The sequence below is a fragment of the Pararge aegeria genome, chromosome 25 (genome assembly GCF_905163445.1).
Source record: "Pararge aegeria chromosome 25, ilParAegt1.1, whole genome shotgun sequence".
NCBI classification, from domain to species: Eukaryota; Metazoa; Arthropoda; class Insecta; order Lepidoptera; family Nymphalidae; genus Pararge; species Pararge aegeria.
The window spans coordinates 6,032,755-6,058,647 of record NC_053204.1 but is presented as its reverse complement, the minus strand read 5'-3'; the positions used below and the strand labels follow the sequence as shown (position 1 = coordinate 6,058,647).

Here is a 25,893-nt window from a genome sequence, read left to right as displayed (position 1 = left end):
TTCGTTATTTAAGTTGTTATTATTGTTTATAACATATAACAGTTTGGTTTGGTTTGTCTTTGCTCATCGTCATTATCAACCCTACTACAGTAGACGTAGTGCAAGATTTGCTCGCTCGCAATCGGGGAGTCATTTTCGAGTATCAAAACGATCAGAAGAACGTCAGAGTAAAATGAGTCTTATTCTTATTAATTTATTCTCAAATTTTCGCACGATTCTACAGCAAGGACTTGTGGCAGAAGGTTTGTTGCATAAAAGTGAAGTTGTAAAGAATTTACGATCTTAATCGGAGCGAAATTAGGTCCAATTTACTTCGATAAAAAAGACTCTTCGATTTCGAGCGTGCAAATCTTGTACTAAGGGTAGAGGTCGCAGGTCCCTTCTCAGAATGGTCTCATTCTGCTTCGGTCGGGCTTAAAAAATCATTTATAAAGAATTTGCGACCCTAAACAAAGTGCAATTAGGTCCAATTTACTTTGATAGTATAGTGTTTCGAAGCTCGAAAACGACATCGATTTCTAGCATGCAAATCTTGTACTAAGGGCACAGGTCACAGGTCTCTTCTAAGAATCTTCTCATTCTGGCCAGTCTACCACGCTGGCCAAGTGCGTCTTGGTGGACTTCATACACCTTTAGAATATTATAGAAAACTCTCAGGCATCCTCTCGATATTTTCCTTTACAGTTGTAGCAAGTGATATTCGCTTGCAGTGGCGTGCATTTCATACATGCACAGAAGCGCTGCATAACCTAAAATTTTCATCAAACTGGCAACAGAGGAGGATTTTGAAATGTTATGCCATTGTACTTTTTTATGCTTACCCGGGTCCAAAATCCTGTGCACGCCACTGTTCACTTGCTAAAACGCATGTAACTCCGAAAAATTAGAAGTGCGTGTTTTCGCTGTTGTATTGTATTATCCTACTCCTAATCGTTTCTATACCATAAGGCCGCCTTTCGTCTTCTATTTTTGTTACCTCTTTCTTTACATTGAAACTGATATTCCATGAGATTAAAAATATATAATATTACTAGCGGACCCCAGCGCCATCTGCCGGGCTTATTTGTGAATCTAAACCATCCAGGGTGCCACCCAAACGCATACCAAAAAAATCATTCAAATCGGTCCAGCCGTTTAGGAGGAGTTCAGTGACATACACACGCACAAAAGAAATATTCATATAAAGATTTATATATATCCACCTCCAGAAACTCTGCCTTCACTCTATCTATGCGAGCCTAGTATATGATTGTGGTAGTAGCACACGTTAGAAGATGAGGCGGGCTTGTCAAACATAAAATAATTAATCTTCAGACGCTTACGCTAACTCTAAATTCATTATACTAATGAAACTCAATAGCTACTAAATAAAATCCTTCTTTCCGAATAAAAAACGGTAATAAAATATTAATTATCACAACATTACCTTCTGCGTGAACAAATTAAGCAATTCCAGATCCTAACTACAATTTAATAAAGGTTATATTAATTTTAGACTTTATTAATTTTCTCGTTCGTATCTAGCATCAATTATTTTTAAATGACATTTTCTTGTAATTTATGTTGTCCAGAGATTTAAGTAAGCTGTGTTTACACCAAGCGCATAGCTCCGCGCATAGACTTAGTGCTACCGACAAAGTTACACGAGAATTTTTATAGTACACTGTTTTATAGAAGAAAGGAAAGTATAGGTGGGATTCTCGAATCAAACGTTCTCACCTATCCTAACCCTTATTCTTTTTTTCTTAAAATCAAAGTCTAGTGTAGACATGTCGCTATCATTTATATTTCTTGAAATTCCGGAAACATATCAACCCATCTATGCTGATGATGCTGATGATGAAATAATTCGGTAGGTCTTAGGTTCCAGTCATCACAGAGTGGTGTGATGCACGTTACTTTGGACCTGCCGAATTTTTTTGAAGCTTTAATCTTGACATGATCCGCATGTGATGTAAAATTACGTTTGCAAAGAGCAACTGCTGAGTTTTTTTGCCGGCTATGTCTCGGTAGAATTCTGCGTTCCAAACCGGTGATAGAGGGACTACTAACAGACAGATTTGACGTTTCCAAAATAATCATCATTCAAACTTTACACTCGCCGTGGTCCGGAAAGATGCAATGCTCGGCTTGGTGTGTTCACATCTCATTGCGCTATCAAATACTCAAGATTTAGTGAGATATTTAGATAAGGCATACAATTTATTCCCGGATTGTTTTTGAATAACAGGTTACGTTATCTAATGTAACATTTGGCCTTAACAACGTGATGTATCTTATCTAATAATGTCATTTAATTTGACGATCAACTAATAAATTCAATTAAAATAAAATTAACCAAACATACCGAAAGATTGAAATTAAGAAAAAGCCATGTTTTGTTTTTCTTGATGACTTCAATATCCATAGTTCTATCCATCTAGTTTTATTAACGTTATTATCGAAATGTAAGCTCACGCTCGTGTACAAGATAAATATATATAATGGGCCAAAACTCTTATTATCCCTATCCCTACTAATATTATGAAGGTCAATGTAAGTTTGTTTGTTACGATTATATTTAATCGGCGCAAACTCCACTATCCCTCGGTTATGTAAATTATACAATAAATTCAGTCAGTTGTCCATAAAAATATATCAAAATTTAAAAAGAAAATGCACTGTAACAATATAAATATTAGAAGCAAAAATAAACTCGTTGTGCAGTTTACTAGGCTACACAAAATTGCAAATTCATTCAAGGGCAATTGTATATTATTTTATAACAAATTACCAAATGAAATCTTTGAGTTGTCTCTCAATAAGTTCAAAGTTTATATAAAACGTAAGCTTACAGAAAAATCCTATTATAACATTAAGGATTATTTAAACGATAAAAAAGCTTGGGTGTGAATTGCTCTAGCTTCATAGCTTAATTTAAATTTACTGGAAGATGGTGATAACAAAAAAATAAATTTACCCGGCTAAGTTTGTTGTGGGCTCTTCTTAGACCAGGGCGCGTTTGGAACCCTCGTAGCTTTAGATTTAAGTTGGCGAACGAAGTTATCACCATCCCGTTACAATTATGTAAACAATTATGTATGAACGCTTCATAAGTGCCTGTGATAGGCCTACATGAATAAAGAAATTTTGAATTTGAATTTGAATTTGAATTCAGTCAATTGACATTAACTTTAACTCGCATAGCACTTTTCGTAAAATTATCATCAGTAAATTAACCAATCTATCATCCAGAGTTTAATAGTATCTTAATCACTGTTTATTTTTTATAATTAGTCTCTTTAGTATGTAGAGTAGTTAAACATAGTTCTAATTTTAATTTTAATTTTAATTTGAATCATAACTTCTTTTATAATAATAATTTACTTTTTTCTGTTTGTAACTGTTTCGGCTTTTGTTGTTGTTCTTTTTATTAGTTTTTATCGATTCTCTTTGAAAATTATTAGTACATAAGCGAAATTAGCATGTAGTGTTTACCTTTTTATGGTTTTGGATACTCTGTGTAATGTTTATATGATAAGTAATATTATTTTTATTTATGTAAAATCGCTGGCAGACCCATTAAATAAATAAACCCATACCATTCTACGCGATATCGCTTAGCGGCACGTCTTTATCGGTAGGGTGGTAACTAGCAACGGCCGAAGCTTGGAAGATTTCGGTTATTTCTAACCCGACAATATATATTATCGCTCAATCTCAATCCTCTTAGTTAATACGCAAGCACTAATATAATCTCTTAAGCCCGCCAACCCTCAACGCAGCAGTGTGATGGGACTAAGCTATAAATCCCGCCTATTTAAGCAAGGGGAGTCAAGCAGCAAAGCTAATGTTTTATATTTACACAAGCCATGCATTGATTAAATTAAGATACATATTTAAACAGCTGCTGAATTAGACTTTAGAAGTTCAGACAGGGTTTAGGTAGGGGGAACTAAAATAGAACCAGACAGTTATGTTGAGTGTTTTTATTTAGAACGTTCATACGTATGCATTTGTGGGTACAATAAATCGAGATAATTCTGCACACACACACAGTAGTAAAAGTCTAGTTATTTCAGTCGATATGCAGTTTATTTATACGTGTATATAACTCAACTGCAAGCTAGAACTGCAAGTTTAATGCAAAAAGCAGTTTGAATGCTACTGAATCTGTATTGAATGTGCTATACAGATTAACTGCATATCAACTGCAAGTCAACTGCAAAATTTAATTCTAATGTGTTGAATATTAAACTTGTAGCTAGAAATAGGTTTTATTAGTTTTAATTAAATAACGTTATATTTTACAGATTAAAACGCATATAACTTAGAAAAACTAGAGGTGCGTGCTGAAATTTGAACTCGGTCCCCTGAAAGTGAAGCCGGTGTCTTAACCACTAGACTATCCCTGAAATTTATTAATAAAAATCAAATCGTTCGTTGTTCTGAAATAAGTGTTACAAAATTTAGTAGGTACGTTAAAAACTGATTGTTAAAACACGTATCATTGTAATTATAGTTAAGTCAACATCCCCTTCACGTCGTTATGGCGGAGTAACTTAGAAATTTTCTTTTTTTTAAAGGTTGAATAATAAAAAAGGTCACATTAAAACCTTAAAACTCATAAAAACATTCATATTTTATTCAAAACAGACTTTCACAAGCTCAAAACTGAATTCATCCGACTTTCATGTGAAAACTAATTGAATAGCGACAAATTTAGATCGTAAACCACCCGGACACAGTATTAAATGCTTTACGGGAATGCGTCCAAAGGGATAACTAAAAGACCACGTGTTCTTAGCTCACTCGAAATAAAAAAAAAACATGAAAATACAACCTTATTTAACAACACAATACGGGCGTAATTCGAACGCAGTCGGCAAAGGAAATGCAATTTGCACCATATTGGTACAATTTATAAAGTAAGTTTTCCCGTGAAACCTCGGTGTCATTTGGATAAATTAAAAAAAATATATATTCCGCAGCACTGCAGGCAAATTTAGACCGAGGCCACTCGACTGGCGGGTGGACTGTGGAATTAAAACGGCAGTAAGTATATATATTCTTTATATATTTATTGTAAATGTATAATTTTTAATGCTAGACAAACTTATAATATCGGTAATAAAGTCTGTTTGATTTAATTTGATTTTTCTCCGCCGTTTTCCGCATGTTAGCATGCTTGTTATACTGCTACTCCTAGATCGTTCTAGAAGCCTCCCAGGTTGTCAAGGACTTTTGGGTATGTCGCTGGGAATTTGCGGATATATCTCGCAAGTCAGTTCGCCTCCATACATGTGACTGTCAGTGACACCTTTGGGTTTATACGCTGCGGTGGTTTTAATAATATGGATTTAAATTAATTATTTAAACGTGACGTTTCAAAGGTGCTTATATTAGGCCTAATTGAAAAACAAAGAATTTTGAATTTTTTAGAATTTCATTGCGTTTAACATGACGAAGGGGTTAGCCGTTTGATATGGGGTTTATATTTAAAGATTTTAAACGAAGATTTTCGTGGTTAATCGACTTTTCTTAAATATAGTTAAACGGGTACAGACCACGATAATATTATTGTGGTATGTATCCGTTGAACTATCGTATCGTAACATTTTCCTAAAATATCAATCAGATGATTTTAATACGCTTGCGTTGAAAGCAATGTTTGGGAAATGGTTTGGTGGGACGGGACGTAAAGTTACATCGTCGCCACAAAGGTTTTGATCACAGAAATATTCTGATTACCGTTTTGGATTCGCTTATTCAGTAGCCCCAACGTTAACGGGACGTCGAAAGCATGCAAAAAGTAAGGGCAGACGTTCGCACACCTTTTTGCCTTTTTCAGGCTGAATTTCCAGAATTAAAATAGACAGTGGTGTATTTTTGTCCATTTTTCGGTCACTTTGTTTTAGTTTGCCTTTGTCGTGATAATATTATTTCCAGCTTCGGATTTAAGGTTAATTATTTATACGTGGAAATTTTAAAGAGATATTTCATTAATTCTTTAGGGAGGTCCTACTGGTCTTTTGTTCGTATCTCGGCGTGGTTTGGCTTCATTGCATTTCGTCAAATGAGCTACGAGGGTTCTAAGAAGAAGCCCACAACAAATTTATCATAAGTTGTCTTTACCCTAACGGTAAAGTCGGGTTGAAACTGAATGAATGAATGAATATGTTTTTTATTGCACACCACAAAAAGTACATAGAACAAAAAGAAAAGTATAACAAAACAACGTATACAATTTAACGGCCTTATCGCTACATAGCGATTTCTTCCAGGCAACCAATGGCAAAGATAAAAAACAGTTACAGAAAATAGTTACAATAGTTACATATACCCATAAAATACATATTTCATCACTTAAATATATACATATAATATATAAAAAAAACAATATTTGTAACTAAAGACAAACTGATATGGGGTATGCTTTTTAAAACCCGTATCACGTTTAACTTGGCGATCTTGCGTTTATGACAAAGCCTGTCCATTTTGATACTCGTTCAATGCCATTGACGGGTTACGAGTAAGAAATTTTAATGTCATGTAGAATCTGCAACTTAGCATGAGATAATCGATTACTACTGTGCAAAAACTGAATATGGGTCTTGTATAACAATTTAGCCAGTTGCCATGACTTCATCATCGCTTGTGTTTTGAAGTCAAGGGTTAACTTTTAGTGGAATAAATAAAATTCCAACGTCCAAAAGTTCTCCGAGCTATGTACCTCTGTCTTCCTTTGTCACTTTAGCTACGCGTTTCTTTGGGCTATGTCGGTAATACTGGTACTTCTATGGAACTCCTAATTGCAGATTTGATTACGTAGAGAAACTCTGAGCATAGCTTTTTCCATCGTCCTCTGACTCTGGGCTTTTTTTTTAGAGGCCCGTATCGACTAAATTTCATAGCAATAACATAGGAATATTTGGCGATTCTACGGTCTCTAGGTCTTCAGGATTTGGGATGAAACTATTTCATTACCTTTCCCGAACGTTGCCCACCCGAGTTAGATTCGGTGGTTCAACTCTTTCTCGAAATTGAACCTGAATATCTGGAACGTGTATATTGCGTGTTAGAAACATATTATAGCATGATTCACGTACGTACGTACTGAATTTTTTTAACGCGTTGACTCATCTTCATGGGAACATGTAAATTTTAATTAGTTTATTCCGTTTATATATAGTTTTACGTAATGGTTTAATGGCTAGCGGGATAGATTAAGAATTATGACAAATAAAATTGAGTAGCAGTAGTAATGCAAATTCATATTCAAATTCAAAAATGTTTTATTCATATAGACCTTATCATTGGCAATTATGAAGCGTTCATTCATGTAACATGTTAAACACTAATGTTAGTGATGGTGATAACTGCATTCGATAACTTAAAACTAAGGCTAGGAGGGTTCCAAACGCGCCCTGGTCTAAGAAGAGCCCAATATAAACTAATACAGGTTTTTTTTTTGTTATCACCATCTAACAGTCGAGTTAATGTTTAGCTATAAAGTTAGAGTAATTCATTCCAAAGTTTTTTATCATACATGTAATCCTTAATATGATTTTTCTATGCTTTTTGTGACAGGTCGTCCGGGAAAGTACTAGCACCATGCGTATTTGGAGTTTCTTTCCGGCTCCTCTTCGTAGAATCTGAATATATCGGCGCGGTGGTAGAGTCTCTACAGATAGACATCATTAAAGTAAATGAATTTTGGATTTTGGATCAAACCATCATTATTCACTCAGTACCAGCCCACTATAGGGTACGGATCATATGGCCAGGGGTTAAAGCAGGGTCGCTGCCCGCTGCACCACTCGGCCGTCCAAATTAGTAAGGGGGTTCGTATAAAAAAAAACTTTATTTGTATACCTTATATAAATCTATATAAAAATAAAAATTAGACGGTGGCTTCATTATTTAATTGATATAATCACTGACTTTTCACTTTGAAAGACCGCTTTTAAGTAAAGACCTTTTTATTAAGCCTGAATGTGTACCATAATTCATTAGGCTATATATATATCATAGTTATTAAATTACGGACTCTGTATTTCTTTCTTCCTTTACCGATTATATCACACACATAAATTTTACTTATCTCAACTACTGTCATCGAATGGTTAAACCATAAAAAACTGTTTAAAAGATCGGCTTTTATAGTTATTTTTAACTTCGTCTCACGTTAATATAAATAAAAAGGTAGATAGTTGTGTCTACCTCATGTATAAGCTGATTAGATACTAGATGATACTGTTGTTAAATAACAACACAGGATTCCACTATATTTTCGCAACAAATCTAAAGCCATTCGTTTTTTTTAATTTGGAAATGTGTTCGTCTCGTTTTATGGGGTGACATTTTCATGAGGCTCTTCTCTAGTCTTGAGATTCTCATGTGGGTGTGCCAGTGGGAGTTAGGGTGGTTTTGGGTGTGGCAGTGAGTGTGGCTGTGGGTTTAGGTGCGTTGTAGGTGCGAGTGTTTTAGTTGGGGTGGCAGCGGGAGTGGGAGTTCAACCAACACCCAATGCCACTTCCACAACCACACCCACAGCCACTTTCACAATCACATCCACCGCCACACTCAGAGCTACACTCAGAGCCATACAAAGACCCACTCCGACAGCCACTCCCACTGCCACACCCACAACCACACCTTTAGCTACACCCACATCCACACCTAGAACTACTATTAATAACCAATCTTATCCAACATTTTCAGATTACATAAAATTTAGGAGTGTAAATCTTCGACGTTCAACATCGTGAGCATTCGTGAGTCTTCTAGTCTAGTCTAGAGAGTCTTTAATTTCGTTTACCCGTTCGGGCGCTACGATGCAAAAGACAGACAGCCGTCGTTTTTGCTCCAGGGATGAAAGTTATTCATATCGATATTTGATCAAATCAGGAATGAGGAGATCCGTAGAAGAACCGGAACACAGCTTGGAGAACCGATGGACCCAAAGGAGCTCGGATGGTGACCTCGCATCGAGAAACGCATTGTTGGTAAACTCATATGAGATATATAGATTACATAAAATGAGTCACAGGAAACCGCTGGTTATTTGTAACTCTCTACAAAATACCAATGTCCAGCAGTGGACTTCCATTGGTTGACGTGATGAAGACGATCCATATCTAACAGCGAATGTGCCCTGCCCATTGCCACTTCGCGACTCGCCTTGCTATATCGGTAGCTCTAGTTCTCCTACGGATCTCCTCATTTCTGATCTGATTACGTAGAGATACTAGAGATACTCCTAGCATAGCTCTCCCCATCACCCTCTGAGTGTCTCTAAGCTTTCTTATGAGGCCCATAGTTAGCGACCACGTGTCAGATCCGTAAGTCGTCACTGGCAACACGCACTGTTCGAAGATTTTAGTCTTCCGGCACTAAGGGATTTTGGACGAGTATGAATAGAGTATGTATGGAGTTTTCCGTGTATATGTCACTTGGGTTATATTGCGTACATGTTCGACACATGATTATTTTTAACTACGTCGCGAGATCACTTAGTCCACCCTTACAGCGGAAACGGTCCACGTGGTGCGATGGAGCCATTGCTGAAAACGAACTTACATTCAGGGGGCGTATTCTAAAAATAATACGCTACAGAATAATCTAAATGTACCGCCAGTCGGGTTAGTCACGCCGCGAGGCCGGCTCGCCGTGTCCCAAAGGTTCGTCGAGTCTTTTGTTAAAAAATATGATCGAAAGTGTGTATTAAATCTGTATGCTGACATTTTTTTACGAACGATCACAGAATACGGTGAGTTGCTCGTTAATTTACGTAGTTCTTTATTGCATTTTATTTACACTTGTACCTACGTAGGAAGATAAACGTTTTTGTTGGGTTATTATTCTATTTCAGTTGGTTTTTATTTTAGTTTTTGGGGCATGATTTGACATGAATACCTTATTGTTGCCAGGCGAATATAACACATTTGCTCTATAATCTGTAGTTATATATAATGAGAAATTCTGATGTAATCTGTATGCATACACTCGCAAAACCGCAAAGTAACGTGGTGAATTTGAACCCCATATTCGTCTCTTCATAGCTGTGAAAAACAAACTAGTCTTTTAAGGTTACTATTTTTATGTGATTCCGGTTAAGTACTTGTAAAACCATTAAAACTTATGTAATCTTTGCCTTATTATTCAGTGGATAGTATGTCTGATTATTAATTACGAGATCCAGGGTTTTGGTTAATAAACGTTAAAGCTCAACACGCGTTTCCAACGGCTTGGTGGGTCTAACCTCTAAATCCATCTTTTCTGTTAAGCTTTGTATCTATCTAAACCACTTTTTTTAAATATTATAAAGCAGAACAGTTTCTTTGGTTGAACGCACTAATCTCAGGAACTACTGATTCGAATTGTTTTTTTGCGCTGGATTGTCCATTTAACTACGGCAGCTATAGGTCGAATAATATAACGCTACAGCCTACAACTAATAAAAGCGGATTATAAATGAAAAATGTTGCAAGAACGGGAAAAAATATTCCTTTTCAGAGCGTCCGATGCGTAAACGGTTAAAGTTACGCCAAAATAATTGACCGAATAATTAATTCGCCGACGAAATTAAAATAAAATCTCTATTTATTTTAATATCGATTTTTGCCAATATTTTACGTCAGATTCTTCTTGAGGAACTCAGAACTTTATACGCATGCGTCTTGCACAATATTATAACATCAACACAACGCGATTGTCTCCGCTATGAACAAGTCTGTGCACGTACAATCATTAATAAAATTACGTGTAGTGTAGCCAGCATATATCAAATCTTGAGGAATAACACGTTATAACTCATCGACCTGAAATCCAGTTATTCACAAATTGTGCGGGAACCATGCATGTACCCGGGGTAAAAAGTAACCTATGTAAAAAGAATTAAGAACATACAGAAGTCGTGTATACAACTAATACTGATCAAAACATCAAAAACCACTCTACTTTAGTAGTGTTTCTCAAACAGGCGGCTAGTAACTTCATTCATTTAGCAGTTGACAGTAATTATTTTACCTCAAATATTCTAAACGTTTACTATAGCATCATGAAAATGGAATAAGTTTGTGAGCTAGCAACATTCCGCGGCTATGCAGTGAGACGTGCTCGGGGCGTTTTCTCTGTTTTTTGGACACAACAATGGCTGAATGAGGATTCTGTACGTTCTTATTTCTGTGCCTATATGTTGATCTGGGGTATTATCCATCTCCATTTCAAATTTCAGCAAAATCTGTTTAGTAGTTTTTGCAAAGAGTGACTAATATCCATACATACGACCGTAACAATAGGAAGATCTTCCTGCGAGCGGGTGATCGTGCTCGGGGACCGAAGTCCGAACATTCATTCATTTTTCGGAAGGACACTTGCCGATAACCACCTGAGGGGTTGCTACGGCGTCACTGGGGGAGTGGGGCGAGCGCGAAAGCTCGCCATGAGAAGAGCCCCAGGGCTCGACGACATTGGGGGGGTAAATTTCATCTTTGGAAGTTGTATATATAGTAAATTTTTGTGAACACTTCGCTAGCGCGATGCAGGATTTTGGTGGCGCCATCTAGTTCGGTAATGTGGAGACGTTTATTATATTTTACTTGCGCACTCTTTCAAAACATTTTTATAATATCCCACGGCTGCACAGACCTCGTCTCTAATGGTCTATCCGACATCCCGACCCTCTGATTGTTGCGGCTTCTTTTACTCACCCAACCATAGCGCTACTCTCAAGATGCCTAAACATATCCTTCACGACTCTGACGATCAGATTCCTACTGACAATGCTCCCTATCAGAACACACAATCAACCTCTGCACAGCGTCTTCGCCGGCGAAGACGAGGTCCCCGACTTCTAACGTCATCCGGACGTGGGCTCGCACAGCTTCTCGGAAGCGTGCGGACTAATCACCTTCCGTAACCCTTTCACTCCAAACGTCGCCTGAGCCGAGGTTCGGCTTCACATGAGGCGCTCTCAGGCTGACGATCTCTAATGGATAGAGTTTGAACTTTCTTAGTATTAATGCAGGTTCGCTAAGTTGACAACGCAATTTTCTCACTTCCGGGCTGGTACTGAGTATTTTTTTGCATAATATACCCAAAGTCTTTGGTCGAGGGTTTATCGTAAAACAACTTTAAATCATGAACGTATACGGAATTTATTGTTTGTTGCAGGATTTATTGTTACTAAGAATATTATAATTTTTAAACCGAGTTGCAATTTATGGACAGGCTCAGCTTTTAAGCCCCACAAAGCTCTGATAAGTTAAATATTTATGCAACGAAATATTTTTGCAACGATTTATTACATATTTAAAATATGCCGATTTATTACACACATATCCTTTATTGGTGTTTCGTAAAGGCTTTACTTTTTTAGATAACTGCTGAAATTAATTTGACAGCCGGTTCCGCTTAAATATTTTAGTTTTTTTTTAATCCCACGTGCACTGTTTGTTTGGAAAAATCTGTCTGTCTCTAGAGCATCAAGCTATCTTCCACGCATTATTTCTCCAAAAAATGATTTCACCGACAATGGTAGCTAATATTATATAAGTAATTTATAAATACGTATGATACTTTTTGAACTGACAACATAGGTAGCAAACAAACAAACAGACAAACTAATACACTTTCGCATTTATAATATTAGGATGGATTTAAGGCAATGATGACGAAGTTCCGTTTTAAATTTCAGTCAAATCTGCTCGGGGCGTTTTTTGGACACAATAACGACTGAATGAGGATTCTGTATGTTCTTATTTCTATGCCTATATGTTGATCCGGGGTATTATCTATCTCCACTTTAAATTTCAGTCAAATCTGTATAGTAGTCTTTCCAAAGAGTGACTAATATCTTCAAGCATTATAACATGATGACCAAGCCTGTGGTTGAATCTAAATACGTGGAAGTAATTATTAAAAAAGAAGGGGTTGTAACACGTCGATCGAAGTCTCTCTACATATCAGACCAAAAAAAAAATCAGAAATTATAAATTTCAAAACTACCTCCTGAGATCCTGGGACCTCAGAGTTTTAAGACTATACAAAGTACACCACTGCGCCGTAAGGTCAGCAAACAACAACAAACTTTATTCATTCAGGATATTAGTTAATTGCTTTTTCTTTTAAATACTTTGAACACATTACGGGCCGACTTAGAGAATAGTCTCCCGGCATTTCTCGTTTCGTTTTAATTTTGTTTCCCATTCTCTTCTATATTTATAAGATCGTTGAACTCAATAACTAACTGACTCTAATGCACGGCGTGAATATCTTAGTCATTAGGAGAAGAAATGTTTTTCCTATTTCTCAAAAATCCTTTTAGAGTTACAGGTTAATTTAGAATTTCGTGTGTGATTTTGCTTTAATCTATACATATAATAAAATTGTTGTGTCTGTTTGTAAAATTGAAATAACCGTTTTTTACTAAATGTATATGATTTTTTTTACAAATTTTGTCTGTCTGTATGTCTGTTTGTTCCGGCTAATCTCTGAAATGGCTGGACCGAATTCGACGGGACTTTTTTAATTGGTAACTGATGTAATAAGGACTATCTTAGGCTACGTTTTAGAAAAATTATTTTATATCATCGTGAGATTAAGAAAATTAAGGACACCTAAACAAAACTTAATTGGAATGGTTCACTATCTACTTAAAAACTGCACCCGATTGTTTTTTACTACAACTAATACTTTTAAAAAAAACAAACGCCGACGAGTCGCGGGCAACAGCTAGTACTATATAAATCTGGAAAGAAATATAATCTGGAGTGCATCTTAATCAGCCTACTAAAGTCCCACTGCTTAGCACAGCCCACCACCCTCGTAAGACAAAGGGTTTTTAAAGGGTACACCCGCCACGTTTTTTACACGCTTTATATTAGCTTCAATTGTATGTTTGTATGTTTGTAATCGACTTCTTTGGACCCTATTTCGACCCACTTTAAACGGTCAGATTTCGTTCAAACTTTGTACACATATCGAGGACCGATGACAATACACTAATTTAAGAAGATTATTCCAATTTTCAATATAAAAAATAAGATTTTTATTAGCTTTGTTGGTATGTTTGTAACCGACTCCTTTGGACTAGATTTTGACCCTCCTCTAACGGTCTGATTTCTATCAAACTTTAAAGATATATCGAGGACCGATGACAATATACTAATTAGTACCATTTTGTTATTTGTAAAATAGGATTTTTATTAATTTATATAATTTTCAGATATAGTCACTAAGGCAGGTATGATGTTCATTTTAATTTCCAACCATTATCTTTAACTTCTCTCTTTGATCTCTCTTCTTCTTCTTCTTCTTCCTCTGGGCTTGTCTCCGTACTTGGTCGGCCGGAACCTTCCGTTGTACGTAGTGCCACTGGTGCGGCTCCCCGCTGGGTCACTCCAGCCAGCCGAGCTCACTCCAGAAGCTTAGCAGGCCGCCCAGGTCGCCAAGTGAAACTTTGATCTCTCATGATCTCTTTGACGGTGAAAGGGTTACCGATTAATTTTGCTCTAATAAAAATAACAGATCAGGAAAAACTAAAAAAAAACGCTTTTATAGATGAACTAAACTAAAATATTAGTTTAGTTTTTTATACAAGCGTGTTTTTTTAGTCTGTTTGAACTATTTAATTTATTAACAGTAGTAGAGATTTTGTGAAGAGCTCTGCTCTTCGGGGAAGTACTACAGCCATGCTGATGTTTGCCGCTAATCAGCATTGTTCTGTTCCGGCTTAAAGGGTGTATTGACCTTTGAACTAGCTAACAAAAAATAGACCTTATAGATATTATACCAAAGTCTTTGTTGCTTTTATGATGATAGTTAGTTCAAAGCTCGATTATTGGTTGGACCAATTCAGATCTTGATCTTCTATATATACTCGTATAAAAGAGAAAGTGTGTGGGTATGTTCCGTATAGGCTCCGAAACCGCTGGACCGATTTCAATGAAACTTTCAGGGAATCTCCGGATTGACCTGGCGAGTAATCCTGTAAAGTTTGGTGACGATCGGAGCACTCCTATTTTTGAACTGTCAAACTGTCAAATACAGCTTTTATTTACGATGATGATATTCTATTGTTGGGTGTACATGGGTGTAGATAATGATCTTTACCCGCTCGAGAAGAGAATAGAAGAGAATGAATAAATGATTTAAAATATTATGAGACTTAAATTAAAAAAATTGTTGTTGTTAAATTAAAAATGTGTGTTGTCGCGGGTTTTCCGATATCGAAGCAGTTTTTTTACGAGATGAAAGAATCATATTTTAAGTGATATTTTTTCTGGATATAACTTTACACACTGTTAAATGTACGTACTCACTATTTTTATATTTCACAATAGTACCTAAAGATGTGTTGAGTAATATATCTTTTGAAAACGTTACAATAATAAAATTCGGTTCGGTTTTCGGAAATCTTTTAACAAAGTACTTCCCCAGCCTGCGTCCTTGCTGGGGACAATCCTCATCTCTGATAGCATAGAGTTTTAGAGCATAGACTAACCACACCGCTCCAATGCAGTTATATGGGTTTTTATTATCACAAGTTAGTGATAATACTTACTCTTGTACTGAAAATTATTTTTCAGCAAAACCCAAAAAGTCAAAATAATTTTTTTTTAACATGTATTTTGGTCGCGCATAAGGTGTGACTTTTTGATTTAAAATAAAATAGAAAAAAGTAAATCATTGTTTTTTAATTCGTTTTTCATTGATAATATTAGTCTCTATTATACATGTGCTCCGTATAAAGAGACAAAATATAGTCTGTGGGATAGACCGTATGCTACCGTATTCCTGAACGGATCTGAGTAAAAATATTTATGCTAGTCTCTGCGGATATGAATTTAAAATCATCAATTCAATATGGTTGAAGCGAGAGCATCGACGTTAGCGAATTATTTATAACATTATGAGTGGAATGAAATATCAGAATATATTTTATCAAAAATACAGTAGATTTTTATTAAAATGCTAATATCAAAGGAATAACTCGCTCCAGTTATTATGACTGTTGTATATAGAGCAAAAGAAATGTGTTACATACATTTATACAATCTTTTAATAGGGAAACACATGGTTATCATAAAACATCATCATGAGTATGTTTATCGCAATCATCTCACCACCACGTACTTTTCATGTAATGTACCCATCAAATATGCCACCTTCTTGAACAAAAATATTTTTGACTTTGACTTTGACTTTGACATCATCGATAGCCTACAAGCTACTGCTCTACTACTGCTGGACCAAATGCCTCTTCCAACGGAGGGTATGTTTGTAATCACGACGCTGGGCAGATGGGTTGATCGCAGTTGATGGATGAAGCAGCTAAGAGGACGCTGCTGTCCGTTCTGCTGGAATCAAAAACCTGTCTGCCCAATAAATAATAATAATAAATAAATAAATATACTACGACATTACACACATTGCCACCTAGCCCCAAAGTAAGCGTAGCTTTTTTTATGGGTACTAAGATAGCTGTTGAAAATATTTCTAGAATATAATACATAGAATTACATTTAATATACAGATAAACACGCAGACACGGAAAAACATTCATGTTCATCACACAAACATTTTCCAGTTGTGGGAATCGAACCCACGGCCACGACTCAGAAAGCAGGTTCGCTGCTCACTGCGCCAGTCGTACGTCAAAATGTAGTGATTCAAAAAATTCAAATTCAATATCACAACTTAGTTCAAACAGACCGGCGCGGACAGAATCCGACGGTACTCTTCTTTTCATACAGACCTCCGGCGCGCGTACGTTTGGAACTGGCCGGAGCGACCAAGCTTTGTTTCACATAGACCGGCTGGAGCGCGAAAGAGTACGCAAACGGAGCTGCTCGGCTTCTCGAGAGCGGAAGAGCTCGTCATCAGAAATCATTCGTAGCCGGCTCTTTTATTTTTTCACACTAACCGCGTAAGGTTTGCTCTCTGGCATTCTTAATAACAAAGAGGTGATATGTAAAAATAAAACCTTATTTCAACTATCCAACATTCTATTTTAATCGCTACCAAAATCTGCTCTCCGGTCCCAGCCGGTCTGTGTGAATGGACACTTATAAGCACTTTTGAAACGTCTAGTCAGTCTGTTTGTAGTGACTCTACCCCCGGTTCGAAAGGTATATTCTACCAAGAAGGGATTCTAAACGGGCAAGTAACTCAACAGATTGCTTTTTTTTTATTTTATAGACACAGGCTCCCATTGGGGAATACCTTAGACCCAGTAGTGGACTTTTAAAGTGTTTTTTTTTTTATTTTTATTAACAATAGGCCAGCGCTTGACGACAATCATGCCCGATAGAAAGCAATGATGAGGTCTAGGTTGCTTGCCTAGAAGAAGCCTATTCACTATAGCCTTGAAGGTACTCAAATTATACGTGGCAGGAAACACAGTCTATTGATGAACTTATATAACTAAACAAGAAAACAAAATTAAATTCTAATAGTGTTATGAATAAAACCAGTAAATTAATTATTGTGACAAAACATCAAATAATACGATATCCAATTAATTCCTTACAATTAATAGCTATCCCAAAATCAACAAATAATTATCAACCGAACCGGATTAGTTAATTAAACTAAAATTTCAATTAAATTATTGTCATTAAATAATTGTAAATATCATGGGATCGCGCGCAATATTATCGAAACATACTAATTAACGCATAGATCACTGCAGTTTATAGACGCCCACAAAATTAACATTTGTGCGACATTTTGTGTGGTCGCCTATCGCAAAAAGTATCGGGTTGCAGATCTGCGCCCCACTTATGCTGATCGCTTCGATGAAAAATGCGTTTTGAACACACACCTACCTAATCAGTATCAATATTTATATGATACTGTAGCCTGTATACTCTCTATCCTTTCAACTAACTCTAAATATATAAATGTACTATGACAATACAAACATCGCAATCTAGCCCCAAAGAAAGCGTAACTTGTGTTATGGCTACTGAGTTGACTGATGAATATTATTATGAATAATATAAATAATTCATTTTAATATACATATAAACACCCAGTCACTAAAAAGTAGAATGTTCATCACACAAACATTTTTGAGTTGTGGGAATCGAACCCACGGCCTTTGACTCAGAAAACTAAAATCAAGTTGATTTACTGCTTAGTTAAACAAAACAATAAAACTTATATAGTAATAAATGAACAAACAAAACACCTTTGCCATAATAATATTAGAAAGGATTCATTAAAAAATCGGTTTTGCATTTTCACGTCAATGTCTTCGAGTTTTGGTGCGAAATTGTCAGTCCAGCATCCAGGGAATTTGTCGACCTTCCTGGCGCTATATTGAGGGCTGTGGGAGAAGTAAGAGCTCCTGGGACCCAGACTCTGCATTGGCAATACGGGAATTATAAATTTTCTCTGATCTCGTTATGTTCTTAGCATTAGTCGTGTTTACAAACAGCGAGGAAGACGCGCTGCCAAGCGATTTACTAGTAGCGTTCTCGATTCCGGAGTTCCGAGAGAATTCCGAGAGAATGACAATAAATTCAAAGTACTTTTATTACTTGGTTTTAACTTAAAGACACGAAAATTCGATTTGCGCAACACTTATGTTGTTATACTTATTTATTTGCGAAATATTGCGATGAGCTGGTGACAACATGACCCTCTGGGCATATAACGGTTCCCCGGTACGCGGTGTATATCGTATTTCTAGTATTCGTTTCTCTGAGGTTAACCCCATCCTGAGTTCACGGTAAAGAGCGGTTTTAAACACAAAAATAAACCATAAGATCATGGGAAACCGTCTGCCATGTTGCCCACAGACCGCGATAATTAACTTAAGTACACAAATTAAAAAAAGCGGAGGCGTTAAAATAATATTAAAAAAACACATGGTGAGAGATGCGTTACAATAGAGTTGCTGGATGCGACATTCTACTTTTTTTTTTGTTTTTGAAATCTAAAATAAATGGAGTTTACAGAAATTTATGAAAATATCAATAGAAAGGTTTAATTATTTGTTTGGTTACATTCTATAGCTAATTCTTCATTTCAAATAATATAATCTCGGGGAACCCTATTGGTAAACTAGTCCAAAGATTTTGAAAATTAGCTTTAAAGTAATGTTTTAGGCACGGTGCTTTGTTTTATTGTATTTATGGAAATTCAGGAAACATGATTGCGTGAGAATTTTCCAGAAACTTTCAAAATCTCTCTCTCTCTTTTTGTGCCTCTCCACTACTGGAGGTTGGCCGTCAGCTTAGCGAACTTCTCGCGGTCTTGCGCCAAGCGAAACAATGTTTCCACGCTTACAATATTGGTCCATTCACGGATGTTGCGCAGCCATGACTTCTTCCTCCTTCCAACATGTTGTTTGCCCTCTACTTTGCCCATCATTATGAGCTGGAGTAGTTGGTAACGCTCATGTCTCAAAACGTGGCCCAGATATTTGACTTTACGCTTTTTAATGATAAGCAGTAACTCCCGGCTTCTGGCGACGCGTTTCAAAATCTATAAAATCAAATCTGCAATTGTGGACATCTCTCATCATCAGAGGTGGCCGGTACCCTGTAGTGGGCCAATAAAGGTTTTATAACGATGATGAGTATTAAAATGAGTCTTTGTTAAAAATCCTGTTATATTGAAGACCCCAGGTGTTAACCAGGGATTTCTTTACGTTGAATGATCAGTGGCTTGCACAGGGTATGAAGAGGATAAAAAATTAAGAAAATCTCCCGTACGAGTTAAAAAAAATATAGGGGTAGGCATTTTAAGAGATATGAAAAGCCTACCGTTAAGTTTTTATAACTCGTACTGGAGATTTTCTCCATTTTGTATTATCTGCATACCTGCTAGTGCATATCTATGCACGCCACTGGTGGTGATGACTATAATTTTGACAAAAGGAGTCGTTGCTGCAAAATTAATTCCATTTAAATGAATGTCAAACTGTCAATTAATGCGCCACATCTAGTGGAAGTACGTCCTGAGCACAATAGAAGCACATGGCTGAGGCATGTGCGCGACACGTTATTGTGTGCTATTCATAAAGCGTAGATAATGGACTTCAGATAAACTCAATTTGTTAATGGAAACATTACCCTTTCATTGTTACGCAATTAGTTTGCAGTTATCACCGCCCAGGCATAACATATTTTCTAAAGGGTAGTATTTAAACGAGTTCCTTTATGTGGTTGATATTCAATCAACACGCTCGGAGTGCCATGTGTGAGATTTTCTAGTTTCATTTACTTATTCGATCGCGTGAAGTTGAATACGATTTGTATGGAATCGAAAAAGCGCCATCTAGTGATAGTACGGTTTCAGCGTATTGCAAATAGATGGCAATGCTTAAAGTCAAAGTCAAAGTCAAAGACAAAAATATCTTTATTCATGTAGGCCCATTGATGGCACTTTTGATGCGTACATTACATAAGTACACGGTAGTGAGATGATGGTGATAACCATATTCGTTTACTTATAAACTAAAGCTACGAGGGTTCGAGGGGTGTTTTTTTTTTAGACTGCGCTATTACCGTTACTGATACGTACCGCTGAGATGTGGAACGCCCTCCCGGCAACTGTTTCCAACTTGAGCTCCTTCAAGGCAAGAGTGACTTTTTAGCAAACATAATTGTCGTAAACCGCTGGTCTATCGATAATGTAAAAAAATAAACATGAATGTGAATTAAAGATATCGTAAATATAATAATGATAGATTACAAGCTCTTTCAAAAATTCCTATAAAGAAAATGAAAGTTTATTTCGTTTGGTAGTGTGACCTTAATCTAACAGGACTTTTAAAATCGGTTTGCAATAAAAAGTATGATTCATATCCAAAAAGAGGAATCTGATACGCTGGTAGAAAACGATTCTGACAAATATTTTGACATTTAAAATCAATACTTTATTGAAACACCCATTAATTGGTTACGGCTGTTTGATAGTTTACCAATTAGAGGTTACGTGCGTAACCAATTAACTAATTAATGGATTACCAACTTGATAATCAAGCTTGAAATTTTAACTTAACATTCAATTATGTATTGTATAGAAGCAGGCGTTACTTTGCGGAAATCCATGATATATTATCAAAATTAAGCTTAATTTGATAATTCAATTATGTATTGTGAACATTTTATCTAAGCAAAATAAAGTGTCCCGAGAATAAAAATTAGACTCCAATAAGTTTATTAGTAGCTCAATCCTAATTACCTATGATAAATGCGAGTGTGTTTTTTTAGTTTGACTTTCTTCTCGTTCTAACTAAGCATCCAGGGCTTGATTTTTGGTACAGAGTTAGTTGAAAAGACTGTAACTAGGATATGTTACTTTTCATCCTTAAAAAAAACATGATATATTTAAAAATACGAAAGTTTCTGTAATTTTTAATTACAGAAACTTTCGTATTTTTACACGACAATTTGTCCTACATTCATGTCCTAACAAAAAAACTATCGCCCTGATTTTCAGAAAAGAGATAGTTGACGGAAAAGTCGGAGGTTAACATAAGCTCCTATTGGTTCTGTCTAATTCACCGCGGGTAATATATCTAATAATTGAAAAGACATAATAATATGGCAATTACAAATCTATATTAGAAACAAATATATAATATTGTAATATATTACAGAGCTGAATTATTTGAATACTATGTATTTGATAATATTCGCTGTATAGAAGCATAAAATTATTGTACAGAAATTGGTACAATCAAATGCGAAATTTATTTTTAGTTTATAGTTTATCAGTGGTTGTATTATAAAAGACCTTTTCTTCTTTACAGATAATGCCAATCGATACATGAGAAAGAACCTACAAATGTATAAAACGACGCACCATGAGACTCACATATGAGCCAATATGGCAACGGATTTACTGAGACTGCGCTCACCCGGGGATGATTCCGAATTCAAAAATAGAACGGTAACGCGCAGGAAACGATGGCCGGATGCGTGCATTTGGATCCTGCTGGCGGACATCTTGTTTGTCGGTTGTCATGGTTACCAGGAACAGAGGTTCGCGATGGAGCCGCAAGATCAGGTTTGTTGATTTATTTCAATATAATACCGCACCCTGGATCTTCGTACTACTTAAGGGCGCCATCTATTAAAAATAAACCGAAGTGCCATTTTTTTGTTACACTGGATAACGCCGTAAACTACCTCAAATTTCCAAGCTACTTTAATTTAACTCTTAGGTAATATTGTACCAAAACTTATATTTTTTATTAATTTTACTCAATATTTTATTTTTATCTGTAAGTCTTTCAAAATTGATTTTTCAGATCTACCAGGCGTCCCATGACGGCAAATCTTTTTTTATTAAAGCGTATGCGTCGTTCGTATTAAGTATTTTCTTTTATTCTAATTTGGAATTTAAACGGGAAGAATCACAACATGCGTCATAAAAAGTCATTAATATTGTGTGGAAAGTAAGAGACAGTAAAGTTAATTTCGTAATGTCTTACTTGGCATTTATTTTATAAAGAAATGTCAAATTATAAAAAAAACCTGTCAGTATAGTTTTCTTTCTTGATTATTAATTTTTCAAGTCCAAAAGTAACGTCTTTTGCGGAATTTCATGTTCATTATGAAAATTAGGCTTAATTTGCTATACTCCGCGAAAAGCAGGAGAATCTGTATGGTGTAATTTATAATTTCCTCCATCGTTATACTCCACACCAAACAGATCTTCGGCAATCTATCCTTTAGGCACGTTTCGCTCCGAAACCGTAGCATCCTCAGGATATGTTGACTTTACAATGAATAATTGTTAAAATATAATTAAAAGGGCCAGAGCACATCGAGTACGGTGGTGCAGAGCATTTTCTTTGCCTATAAGTTTCATTCCAGATTCAAATTTTTAAATATCGATCTCAAGGCACGAAAGGGTATTTCTTGAATCGATCTCAAAACATTGAGATCTGTATATTCTCATCACTAGTTACAACGCCCTGCCGTCTTTCGTATGTGCTGGTTTTAAAAACCGTAACACAAACACGTTTCAAAACGTGGAACAAATACGCGGCCTAAAGTTATACGTAGCAGCTACTTGCAAATTTTAGTTGTTTAAATAAAATGAAACAGCCAATATGATCAGTAATAACAGACTTAGATACTTTTTAGTTTATCCTAAAAATGTTAGTTAATTGCTAAGTAGGTGCTACATCTTCCTATAATAATATTTTGTTATTAGAGGAACTTAGACTTTTGTTCTCTCGAGAATATTTTACTGAATCGTGTTTGTGTTCAGCGAAAAATCATTTACTCAGAAATTTTATCAAAAATAACATATTTTTTGGACTGTAGAGAACTTTTTAGATTTAATAATAGTGTTGGGTATCTGACAATGCTCATTGTCAATGTTTATGTGTCTACTTACTATTATGAATGCCAAAGTGTATCTGTATGTCACTCAACTTTTTCAATATAGAACCCAACTGCGCACATAAACTCGTTTCGTTAACTCTGGTTCCGCAATCGTTGCATTATTCCATGTGCCCAGACATAAACTCGAAAGTGTCGTTATAAAAGTTAAGTTTTATGTTATTTTTAATGAGTGCGTTTATCAGCTACGTTGTATGGGTCCAATTGATGTGGGTCAGGGGTCATTAACCTATTTTTGCTTAATCCATCTCCATTACACTCAAAACACCTAGTTCATCAACATCGGCTTTATCGACATTTTACCAGCTCACTACAGGGTATGGGTAAGAATGAGAAGGATTAAGGCCATAGGATTGTCTACCAGTGGCGTGCACTTCATACATGCACAGAAGCACTGCATACCCTCAAATTGAAATATAGCTCGTCTAGGAGGAGGATTTTTGCCATTTTATGCATTTTTCCTGCTGTATGCATACACTGGGAAGAATCCCAGTGCACGCCACTGTTGTCTACCATGCTGCCTAAGAATGGATAGGAACTCTTAACACGTCTTTGAGAATATCCTGGAGAACTTTTAACCGTGCAGGTCTCCTCATGATTCATATTCCGATACGTAGATGCGTATTCGGCCGTGGTAGACGATTAAAGCCTAAAAAAATCCCATTCCGAGAGATAATAACTAGTAAATACCACGATAGTATTTTTGGATTTGTCGATATTTCGACCCAGTTGCATTGGTCACGATCCGTGGTGGTTGAGTCCCGCCGTGACCACGATCCATGCAACTGAGTCGAAATATCGACAAATCCAAAAATATTATCGTGGTATGTACCCGTTGAACTATATTTAAGAATGTTGATAAACCCCGACAATCATAGTTTAAAACCTTTGATAAAAACCAGGCTTGACATGCACTCCCTTAAACCCCTTGTGCCTACAAAAGAGAAAATCTGTGTTCAGAAGTGGGATTTAAATAAGCTGAGGTTGGTACGATGATGATTAATTTGAAATTACCATAAGTTTTGTGGGAAGCGATTTCGCGTCGCCTTGTAAAAAAAGCGTCGTAAAGTATTAGTTAGGTGAACCATAAATAATGGCACGTCCAGGTTATCTGATAAACATTCAGTATTTAGCATGAATATGTATGAGACGCCGGGATCTAGATAGCTGTTACAAATTATGATCTACGAATTCCGTTTTATTAATAAATTCAGCGACCTTGCTGGCCGGTTTAGTTTATAAACACTGATATTAATTAACGTGGGGTACAAGTTATGAACTTTATTGAACAACTATCAAAATTTTGGCGACCTCCTTGGCGGAACGGTGAGCGCTGTGAATTTAAGCAGGAGTTCCCTACCCGGATTCAATTTCAGGCAGAAAATTCTCTGGAGGGAATTTTCTCTGGAGAGTGGTTACTAGCCACAGCCAATGTCTCTAGCGAAAAAAGCGATTATGTGTTCCGGTGCGATGTCGATGTAGAAACCGATTAGGGGTATGACTAACAAATTAGCCCGCTACCATCTTAGCCTGCATCATCACCTACAGTCAGGTGAGATTGCAGTTAAGGTGTAAAGGAATAAAAAAAGGAAAGAATAAGCGGTATATTAAAAACGTGAAAGTTTGTTGATATAATTATATGGATGCTTGTTACTCAACCACGTCAAGACAGAAGGACAGATCTGGATTAAAATTGGCACAGAGATAGTTAATAGTTTTTAATAATAAAGCTACATTTTATCTCGAATAAAATAAAGGGTTCCTTCGGGATTTGTAAACAACCTTTATAAATGTGGACCAAGTATTGGGCAACAATTGGGCGCCTCGTTACAACCGGTAAGAAACTGCCTTTTGTCTAGACCAGTTTATCATCAAAATAAACTCCGTTATATCGGTGGAACATGAGCCTAACGATCGTGTTCCGAACCCAGTGTCATTACCGGATCTCAACGACAAGATCCGTGTGGTCACAGGTATTATTTCATAAATTTATTTACGTACAAGAATAACAGCTGTTTGAATTAAGCCTCGAACATATATTATGTTTTCTGTCAACAAAAAATCTTCTGGGCTTTGTGTCAGGCAAAATGTGCGCTACACTATGATTATAATTTTCAAGTTGTAACCCTTAAAAAAATCCCATAGTCGAGTAAGGCCCACCCCTCTAATAAACGTTCCAACTGGAGTTTTCTTCAACTCATAGTAAAATTATAGAAAAATCAACTCATAGTCTGATCGCATGTTAGCCGATAACAAAAACAAAGATATAAAGGGTCTTATGTGGTTAACTAACTAACAATTTCGCTACCGTTCATAAATTAGCACACTATTTAATAAGAAATGTCTTAGTTTGAATACATAATTATTTTGTTAATAATTTACATAGGTATTTGATCGACGTTATTTTTTATATGTAATATTTTAGTAGTTAACTACGTAGTGAAGTTTTATAATTTTCAATATAGTTGTCGTTTTAGCTTGGGGTTTACTGCCACATTATTTTAAATATCAGTTTTTAGGGTTTGTTATCCCTGGA

At 36.1% G+C, this 25,893-nt stretch overlaps 1 protein-coding gene across 5 annotated transcripts in view; it reads left to right on the top strand.

Annotated features, from left to right (window-relative positions):
- Positions 1-25,893, top strand: part of LOC120634862 (irregular chiasm C-roughest protein-like) — a 105,763-nt gene that overhangs the window by 36,877 nt on the left and 42,993 nt on the right. For 4 of the 5 annotated variants that reach the window (XM_039905700.1, XM_039905698.1, XM_039905702.1 and 1 more), the window contains exon 2: positions 21,755-22,011. In XM_039905700.1, coding sequence (XP_039761634.1) covers positions 21,832-22,011 — 180 coding nt within the window. In that variant the 5' untranslated portion in view covers positions 21,755-21,831. Of the gene's footprint in view, positions 1-9,635; positions 9,752-21,754; positions 22,012-25,893 lie in introns of those variants that run through there. The other variant, XM_039905699.1, reaches the window with a different exon arrangement.